Consider the following 10,559-nt stretch of genomic DNA (forward strand, 5'->3'; position numbering starts at 1 on the left):
GTGAATTCTGATGTTTTCCAAAAGTTATTTGCCTCTTGCAGCACTGAATCTGGATCTTTCTGTGTCCTGAATGTCCCTTGTCTCTTTTTCTAATCACAATTTGATCTCTGACTTGAACTCACACAGTCCCTAAATGCTCAGGAGATACTGTGTGACCTTCTTTGGAAAATACACTCTGGAAAACTCCTAGATACGTTTTCTGTGTATCCCTTAAGATTTGGTTCTGCTGCTTCATACAGAAAACCTGTTATAGAAGCTTCCCCTCATAAAAGAGAGGTTTATTTTTCTCTTAATGTAAAAGATCCCCAGTGGCAGGCCATCCAGAGTCACCACAGACAGTCATCACAGACCCTTTTGCGTTTTTGCTCTACTAACCTTGGTAAGTGCCTTCTTTTCCTAAGTTTGTTAGTTAGCAATTAAGATGGCTGCTGCAACTCCAGCCATCACACCCGTGTTCCAGGAAACAGTTAGGATAAATGGAAAGGGGGAAAAGGACCACTTTTAAGCTGAGACCACCACCTTTAAAGAGCTTTCTTGGGGCGCCTGGGTGGCTCAGTGGGTTAAAGCCTCTGCCTTTGGCTCAGGTCATGATCCCAGAGTCCTGGGATCGAGCCCCGCCTCAGGCTCTCCGCTCGGTGGGGAGCCTGCTTCCTCCTTTCTCTCTGCCCGCCTCTCTGCCTACTTATGATTTGTCTGTCAAATAAAGAGCTTTCTTAGGAATCCCACCCAGTGATTCTTAATTCAATCTCAGGGATAATTTGATACATTCCTTCACTCAAAATATGAAGGAAGTTACAGAGAAAGGAGAGTGGATATTTGGTAAGCAACCAATAGTGCATACTGTCCTTAGGCACTCAGCCTCTATTGCTTGGGCTCTGTGCTTGTGGCAAAAGTTCTGTTTGAACTTCCCAGGCTTTAGCTTGAGGATGAAACACAACTTTCTTGTCTGGGAGCCTTCTAACCTTCTCTGGAGTTCCCGGGATTCTGGACACAAGATACATTTTCGGTGACTTACACCAACAACTAACAGTCAGTTCTTTTTCCAGGACTGATCCCTTTTTCTTTTTTTTTTTAATTTTTTTAAAGATTTTATTTATTTATTTGACAGAGAGGAATCACAAGTAGATGGAGAGGCAGGCAGAGAGAGAGAGAGGGAAGCAGGCTCCCTGCTGAGCAGAGAGCCCGATGCGGGACTCGATCCCAGGACCCTGAGATCATGACCTGAGCCGAAGGCAGCAGCTTAACCCACTGAGCCACCCAGGCGCCCCTGATCCCCTTTTTCTAAGCTCTCCTTATAGGAAACATTGATTATTTACATTATCATGTGTCTTCCCAGGTTGTTGCTTATGCAATAAGCATTATACTTCTATTTCTTTGGAGCTTCAATTTTGTTAGTCAAAGCAAAGATTTTAGAATTAAGAAAAAAATCTTTAATGTCTGCAAAAGCCCAGGTCTTAAAATTTGATGTTTTTGTTTTAAGATCATTATCTCTGCCACGAACTGTAAAAATCCATTTGGGAAAAAATTCCTTGAGTAAATCACTCAGTTCCTTTAACTATCTTATATGTAGCCATGTGAGACAATATAGGTAGAAAGTTCTTGCTGTTGCCCGATAGGGGTAACTAACTATAAGGAACCTTGGGTAAGATTTGAAAATAGATATTATCTAATAAATATACAATAGCTACATAAGCCGGAAGGGCAATGCCCTTAAAGGGTTTGAGAAGTGCAAAGAGCTATGAATGTAGGATGAGAGAAATTAGGGAAAATGCTTCAGGATGAGGACCATTGTATTGGTCCTTGATAGACGCCAGAAAACAGAAGAAATCAGATTGTAAGCTGAGGAAACAACACCAGATAGAAAGGGGCCTCTTTTGTTGAATTGTACAGAAGACAAAACTACTTTGTGTGGCACTGTCTTCAGGCAACAAATCCTTATTAGACATTGACTCTGCCCAGGTTGCATGCTAAGCTGATGCTTCCAAGGTGAAAAGACCCCATCTCTGACCTTTAGGAGTTAGGGTGTTGTTAAGGAAAATAGATAAATATGGAACAAGTTATAGAAAGAAACTAAAAAAATAAGTAACAGGTCATAGTATAATTTGGCCAGGGCTCTAATTGGAGTACAAGGAATAGTGGCGATAGGGTGAAAGAATTCATTTGAGAAGCATTTTTTATTGGAATAAATACCTCCCTATCCCCATGTGACAGGCTCCGGGATGACACCACTTGGGACCCAGGGGAAGAGAAGGGAACAGTACCCCTCAGGCCCTGAACTTACAGTCTAGGGATAAAAGAGGAACCCAGCATAAGAGTTGGGCTGAACTCTCGCATTTATGTCGTGTTGCAAAATTGGGGCTATAAATGTGGAAATTTTGCTGTTAATATTTTAAAACATAATAATTGCTGTATTTGAGAAGGACTTTAATAGCTTCATTGAGAAAATAAAAATGAGCACTATGCACATCACAGCATTTTTTAGACTTGCTTTTGCTGGCATAAGACCGAAAATTTAAATGGAAGTGTTATAAAATGAGTACCTAAAAGAGCCATCCCACTGAGAAAAATTTGAAAAGCCATTTTGGAGATTTCTTTCCTTCCTTCCTTCTTCCCTGCCTTCCTCCCCTATCCATTTGTGTTTCAATACTGTTAAACACAATACTGTTAAACACAATACTGTTAAACACAGCCTCTTCTTCTGTTAAGAACAAAATCAAAGATATCTATCTTATCATACTTGCCTTTCTCCCCAACTTAATAATTAACACTCACATATTGAAGGCATCTACTGTTCTCAAACCAGTGTTAAACCTGCAAGTGAAATTTCATTTATTCACTTGACAAAGCGGTTGATGATCCTGTTTGGAGAGATGGCATGAAGCCTTGAAAACGTTAACTAAAAATTACAGTGCTTAAGTCGCTAAGATATGGTTGGGTATGGAGAAGTCCTTATGTCCAGAAGAACCCCAATCCACTCTAGAGAAAGCTTCAATCAGATTGACCTGATGGGGACAGACAGATCAATGTCCAATGCCACGTTCAATTTTCTTGCAGGTGCTTCATTCCTTTACTGACGCCATTTTTGATGAGTGGATGAAAAGGTCCAATCCTTCTGTGGATGCCTGGCCTCAGGAGCTGGCACCGATCGGTCACAATCGGATGTATAACATGGTTCCTTTCTTCCCTCCAGTGACTAATGAGGAATTCTTTTTAACTGCAGACCAGCTTGGCTACAGCTATGCTATCAATCTGCCAGGTAACAAATACAACTTCTAAGGGGATAATTCATTGATCTTCTGAAGGACCTTTCTTTCTTTTCAAAAATGCAAACCAGGACCTTAAATTCAAGTATGCAGGTCTAGTTAATTTTATTAGCTATTTTCTAAAATATTTATATTAAGCAAAATGAGCCTTTGCACTACCAGCTAAACATCAGAAAAGGGACTGGTTTGATGATTGAATTAATAAATAATAGCATAGAATAAATATATAAAAATAATCTGAATTATTATAAACCTGGCTATGGTTTGAAATGTCTAGCCAACAAAATAAAAATGCACTAGCCCCACGTGGATGGGGTTCATCAGGACTTGGAGAATCGTTACCTGAAGGAAGGACTTGGTTTATTGTGAAGAAAATAAAGCACTTACCGTGAGCATGAAGGTTAAGGGGAGACCAAAAAACTCAGTAATTGAGATAAATAGAGTAATATACTATTTTTTAAAAAATCAAAATAAATGCAAAAAAGATGAATACAATATCAACATTTTAAATAAAGACAGGCTGTTGTGATCATTGTTTGTTCACCCCTCCATTATTTTGTAATGAGACCAATTATTTCCAGTTAGCCCATGCCAGCCCTGCTGGGTTGCTTTATGAGGTTGGCGTTAGCCTGCCAACAATTCAGGCTACATGGGGCTGCAAGTATATGTGTCCTTAATTAAAGTTCTTTAAATCATGCTTTTACATCATAGATTTTTTAGTAGCTTTTTCCATTTAGTTGAAAATGTGGGAGGATGTTTTGGTAAGTATATATGTGGGCACATATCTTCCTATTTGCCCAGGCCCTAATATAGCTCCATGGGTCACTTAAACAATTTTAGGACGGGCTGAGAAAGAAAAGGTAAAACAATCAATAAATATCTTATTTTGTCCAGAACTCAGAAAACCACACAGCCCATCTGCTGGTGAGTTCACCCCACGTGCCTCTTCCATCTTCCCGAAATCTCTGTCCGTGGTGTAATCGTAATGACCTGTGAGCTCACATCTCTCCCTCTCTCTGACTTCAGAGTCGTTCAAGTCCTGGAATCTGTCTCTTGCTTTTCCTTCTAGTCCTGCAACTTTGCTTGTTTTCTTTACTGATTTGAAGTTTCCATTCTCTGGACAGCTGAGATAGCTTTTGAAATGTCATTCTCTTTTCTCTGGAATCAAACATAGCAACAATCACAAGGTTTGGGATGAGCATTTGCCCCTATGTCCATTCCTCTGACACCAGCCAATTAACAGGTATAGACTGAGAGTCTGAATATGCTCAGAATGTGTTAACTCCTCAGGAGACACAAATTCACGTTTCACGTGTTGGTCTGCCACAGAAACTGACAGTCTTGTCTGGGGAGACGTAACTACAGCAGAAGGTTGAAGAATGGAGTGAGGCATTTGGGAAAGGCTTCCAGAAAGGGGTGGGTCTTGAGTCTGATTCAAAGAGATGGTGGATCTTCTGTAGAGGAGGTGGAAAGAAGGGAGCATTTTAGATTGAAGGATGGCAGGGCTTTCAGCGCTGTGAAAGGTGTGGTCTGTATAGGGGACTGCCTGAAGAAGCCTGGCTGGAGAGGAAGGCTTGGGTAGAAGATTACCTGAATTAAGTCCAGATCTGTGAGAAGAGCCTGATTACAGAGCGCCTTAAAAGCTAGGCTGAAACCACAATGAGACACCGCTTTCCACACATTAGGATGGCTATTACTGACAAAACAGCAGGTAATAAGTGCTGATGAGACTGTGGGGTAATTGGAGGCCTCGTGCCCTGATGGTGGGAATGCAGAGGGGTAGGTAGCCTTTGTGGAAAACAAAATGGCAGCTCCTCAAAAAACTGAACATCAGATTTACCATATGACCCAGCAAAGAACTGAAAGCAAGTACTCACGTAGATTATTTGCAAACCTCTGTTTGTAGCAGTATTATTCACAATAGACGCAAGAAAGAACTCAACATCCATTGATGGCTGAATGGATAAACAAAGTGAGGCATATGCGCACAATGGAATATTACGCAGCCTTAAAAAGGAAGGAAAGCCTGTCATATGCTATGACACGCATGAGTCTTGGAGATACACTAAATGAAAAAGCCAGTCACAAAACAACAAAAACTGTATGATTCCCCTTATATGAGGTGTCTAGAGTCGTAGAGTTTATAGAGACAGAAAGTAGAATGGGGGTTGCAGAGGCTGGAGAGCTGGGGCACTGGGGAGATCTTATTTCAGATTTGCAAGATGAAAAAAAGTCTGGCGGGTAGGTGGTGGTGATGGTTGCTCAAGCGTGTGAAGCACTAGGCCCCACACCTGAGCATTTAAAAAGGATTATGATGATGAAACACACGTTTCACATGTATTTTACCACAATGAAAAGAACAATCATCTTTGGTTCCCGAACAAAGAAATGTCAGAATAAACATCTGCGTTTGAAGAAGATGGTTCTGGCAACAGATGTTGGATTGTCACAAGAGGCGAAAAATTACCATGATCTTGGAGGAATCCCTGCAGGATAAGGAGGGGGCCTTCTGGGGAATGGAGGAAAAAACGAGAAGGAGGATTTTACATTTAGCCAAGTATAGGGTGAAGAACAAGAACCCAGGTCAGAGAAACTGAATTTAAGGGCAGCTGGCCTAGGGGCGCCTGGGAGACTCAGTCCATTAAGTGTCTGCCTTCTGCTCAGGTCATGATCTCAGGGTCCTGGGATCGAGTCCCGCACCGGGCTCCCTGCTCAGCAGGAGGCCCGCTTCTCCCTCTCCCACTGCCCCTTCCCCTGCCCCTGCTTGTGCTCTCCCACCCCTCTTAAAAAAATAAATAAAGTTGGGGCGTCTGGGTGGCTGGGTGGGTTAAGCCTCTGCCTTCGGCTCAGGGCATGATCTCAGGGTCCTGGGATCGAGCCCCGTGTCGGGCTCTCTGCTCTGCGGGAGCCTCCTTCCCCCTCTCTCTCTGCCTGCCTCTCTGCCTACTTGTGATCTCTCTCTCTCTGAAATAAATAAATAAAATCTTTAAAAAAAACTTAAAAAATAAAATAAAAATAAATAAATGAAATCTTTAAAAACAATTAAAAGAAAAAGAATAGCTAGCCAAGGATAAGGGAATTTTTAAAAACATGACAAATAGGCATAAGTATATTAAAATGAAATCCATTAATTTTGTGGAGAGCACTTATAAAATATATCTGAGTAGAGAACTAGATTTATCAAGTGCAAGATTCAGATTTTATTCACGACTCTTTAAATGGGTACAAATTTCATCAGCTCCTGCTATTGAATGTCTCCTATTATAATAGCCAATCTGATCTGCCTTATACATTTATCACCCTATAAAAAGGTAGAGACAATAGCAGACTTTCTCCATCTGGAGCTTGTATTTTCCAGTTCCCCAGATACTACGTTAGCATACAGCTTAACAAATGAATTTCTAACTTACAAAAGTAGTTATATACTTCCTTGGAGGGTTTATTCTGTGTAAGTGTGTATTGGAAGAAATTTAAAACATGCAATCAGCTGTATTTAAATAATGGAATGCCATTTCCTCGAGAAAAACAATTGTGGGCATGACAAACTGTTGGTGAGGGAAGAAGATAAATTTTATCCTAGCCAGTATCCTTCTGCTCTGTCCACAAAAATGTACGCGAAAAGCAAATGAGTTCATTCTTCTCTTCTCTGAGAGTCTTTAGCTGATGAAAATCCCAACTGTTGACCCTTCTCTTCTGCTTTAATTCCAGCTGAAGAAACTCCAGGTTGGACCCCAACCCTCTTGGTGGTCATGGGAATGCTGGTGGCTTTGGCTGGTGTTTTTGTGGTGCTGTTTTTCCTTCAGTACAGAAGACTCCGAAAAGGCTACACACCCCTCGCAGAGACACATTTAAACAACAAGAAGTACACAGAAGAAGCCTAGAGAGCTCACGCCTTCCCCTGGAGAGGCACCAGCCAAGCCACAGGTCTGACCCTGCCGACGAACGCGCTATTAGTCAGTGTTCTTCTTTAGCAGAAGATGTTTGACGCGGTTGCTGCTACTGTGGTGCTCATTCTCAAGACAGAGGATGTGCAGCTGTAGTCGCTGGTTTACTTACTGTTTAACAAGCACAAACGGGAATGTTTGAGGCTATCTTGACCGTCAGACAAAGGCAGAGCTGACAATTTGTGTTATCTGATAGTAAGTCCCCGTATTAAGCCTCCTCCTGCTCTGAGAAGACACACACAGACACACACACAGGCACGCAACTGATAAAGGGGATTCATTTTATTTTGGAGGTCACTGTAATTTGAGACCTGGGCAAGATCACGGTTCATTTTTTCTTAACCCAAGTGTGTTCCTTTGTAAAGGGGCAAGCAGGGCTGGAGCGGAAGATGCTTCCTGCGTCTCCGTGAGCTTAGCTACAAACATCCGTGCTTCTAGGTGCCTTCCTGGTTATCTTCCGGTGGCTTACTTTTCTTCTCTCTGTGTCTTTTCTTTTCCAGCCTTTAAAACAGCCTTGAAGATGAAAATAGGCCTTATTTTCCGAAGAGGATGGAGAGTAAATGAAGGAATGAATGATCCGTTTGGTTCTTTTTTTGCAAATTAGACTTTCCAGAACTTATCAGAATCTGTAGTTCTTAACAGATATTCAGTAGCTAGATAAACATTGATTCTATAGTGAAAAATAGACGAGAGATTAAATGATAGAGTTTTCTAGTTAATTAATATACTGTTTTAAGTCTCCTAACATCTATAGAATCACTTCTCCCAGGAAAGGCTGGCTGGAAAAGGTTGTGGGGCTAGAACCCTGATGATGTGAGTAGAGTTTCATTGCTTTGAGGTCTCATTTGGCTGATCCTGAGCAAATTTCTTTACCAGGTAGCCTCAGATGGAAAATTATCCGCGTGAATTTTTAGGAGTTGACTTCCGATTTTACTCATGCTGTGGTGTTCTGACAGTTACTTAGGAATGCTAATCAATTAAGCCTTATCATTTAAAAGCAAACCATCCATACAAAATATAACATTTCAGAATTAAATGGTTATGTTCCACTAAGTAATCATCATATCATGAGAGGTAAGAATGAAGCTATCTTTATTTACTAAGATGCTCAGACTTACCAAGATGATCCCTCCTTCTGAGAAGTTAGCGGTTACTGAGATTGAAGGTAAATTTCATCTGCTCATATCTGCTACCTGTGCCTCAGGGCTGAGTCCAAAGTTCTAGAAGGTAGCCTGTCTGTCCACGCATTTCAGCTGCTCTCTACTGGAATAGATGTGTGGGAAGGTTGGGTGGGAAGGGGATTCTTGGAGCCAGCTGCTTTCTACATATGGGGGAGGGGGCTAGATTCATCAAAACAGTGTTATCCCTCCAAAATAAGATAGCAAAAGCCGGAGAAAGGGACAAATCCCAATCAGAACTGAACTGGAGTCTGAGCGAGCCTCAGAAAGCTACAGACACATCTCAGTGTGGGCTCAGCATGTGAGAGTCAAGATAGCCCAGGGTCCTTCATGGGCCGAAGCCCTGCTTGGGTCTCTAGCCACCCCCCACCACACGTAGATCTCAATTCCTGCCTTTAAGAGTATCTATGGAAAATTCGGCAAAGTTTGATGAATGTACTCCACTCCAGAAGGTTTATGCTCCAAACTCAGGATTTGTTGGGGATCACAGTTTTACACCCTATTTTTAAGCCAAAAGAGATATAATGAAATGAAGATATAGTTGTGCATGGTAGGTGTGTTTCTGAGAAGTTACATTTAAATTAATTGCATGTTAGAAGCAGCAGGAGAGGGGCCCCTGGATGGCTCAGTCAATTGAGTGCCCGACTCCTGCTTTCGGCTCAGGTCATGATCTCAAGGTCATGAGATGGAGCCCTAAGTCGGGCTCTGCCCTCCCCTGCGAGTCTGCTTGAGATTTTCCCTTTTCTTCTGTCCCCTCCCACTCATGCTCTCTCTCATTCTCCTGCTCTCTCAAATAAATAAAATAAATTAAAAAAATAAAAATAAAAGTAACAGGGAAAATGACTTTTTATAGATGAACTATCTGAATAATTCCATAAAGCAAATAACCACCTCTCTCTTGTCTCTCTGGTACATCAGAATTTTCATTCATCGTGTTCCCAAGCAATTTATTTAAAGCCAGATCTATCCAAGGAAGAAATAGAGGGCAATCATTTGTACTTGGCTACTTTTTTCTATAGCAGATGCAACTTCTTAAAAGATACTGTTTTATAATGCCTTCCTACCAGAAATGATTTCCTAATTTTGTAGTTCATAAAAGAGGAATAAAATTTTCTAAAATTTCCTGACATTACAGTCAGTTAGTGATGAATGCCTTTTAAGAAATTTAAAGGTAGAACAAACCTGTTAGGATGAACAAGTTAGTTTGTATTTACACTGAATCTCATGGAAATAAACTCAGAAAATACCACGAAGCATTGTAGAGTTGGTGGTATTTCTCAATGATAGGGGGAAAACTTCAACCTTGAAGAAAATGAATAGATCACTCTACATGCTTCTAGCCTCAGAATTAGAAAAACTGTATGTCTATGAATTACTGTTTCAAAAGAAATGCTGTTAGAAAGCTAACATTCAGAAGTGACTGAAATCTGATAGCCTGTTTCCTTTGTGACTTAAATTCTCTTCTAATTTTAAAATTCTTTGATAGTAATTTGTGTCTTGCTTAGGATTTAACATTGTTAATTATAATAATCCTAATGAATACTTTTAATCTCATGTTAACAAGAAATAAAAAATGTATTAAAGAGGAAAATAAAAATAAATGTTTTGCAGATTATTGTTCATCTGTTGGAGGCTATTGTTTTTTAATTTGTGAACATCAGTTCCCATCTTTTTGGCACTCAGTATGCATACATTAGAATATATGTATATATAAAATACGTAAATACAAATGTATACATATAACCATATATGTATATACAAATATATCTATAACATACATAATTACAATTTCAGTTTTGAAAATAAGGTCTTAGATAAACGGAGGCTTCTACTTTCTTTTGAGTTTCTTGGCAATCGCTACTTCCTGGCTCTCAGCTTTACAGGCAGAAAAACAAGACATCCCTCTCCTCCCAGGCACGGAGTTCCTTTTGATGTCCCCACAATCTAGAGGCTGATCTTGGGTTGCAGGATGGGGTGGGGTGGCTACTTCAAGTCGCTGACCAGGGAGGCGAAGTCCCACAGCAGCTAACTTGCTGATTCTCCTGGAAGCTCTCCAGTTCGATCATTTCATTGGAGACCCCGGAAGAAAACAATGAAGTAATGTAAGTTATGTGGAGTTCGCTTCTGCATTAAGAACGGAAGCTTCTAGAGGTCAGTTTAGACACCTCTCTGTA

General features: G+C 40.7%; 1 protein-coding gene across 1 annotated transcript in view; it reads left to right on the forward strand.

The window, feature by feature from the left end:
- DCT (dopachrome tautomerase) overlaps window positions 1-7,796 on the forward strand; it is a 30,648-nt gene extending 22,852 nt beyond the window's left edge. Inside the window, exons 7-9 of the mRNA XM_032315263.1 lie at window positions 3,055-3,256; window positions 6,972-7,187; window positions 7,708-7,796. Coding sequence (XP_032171154.1) covers window positions 3,055-3,256; window positions 6,972-7,144 — 375 coding nt within the window. The 3' untranslated portion in view covers window positions 7,145-7,187; window positions 7,708-7,796. The remainder of the gene's footprint in view (window positions 1-3,054; window positions 3,257-6,971; window positions 7,188-7,707) is intronic.
- The last annotated feature ends 2,763 nt before the right edge of the window (window positions 7,797-10,559 follow it).

This window comes from Mustela erminea, chromosome 15, assembly GCF_009829155.1.
Source record: "Mustela erminea isolate mMusErm1 chromosome 15, mMusErm1.Pri, whole genome shotgun sequence".
NCBI classification, from domain to species: domain Eukaryota; kingdom Metazoa; phylum Chordata; class Mammalia; order Carnivora; family Mustelidae; genus Mustela; species Mustela erminea.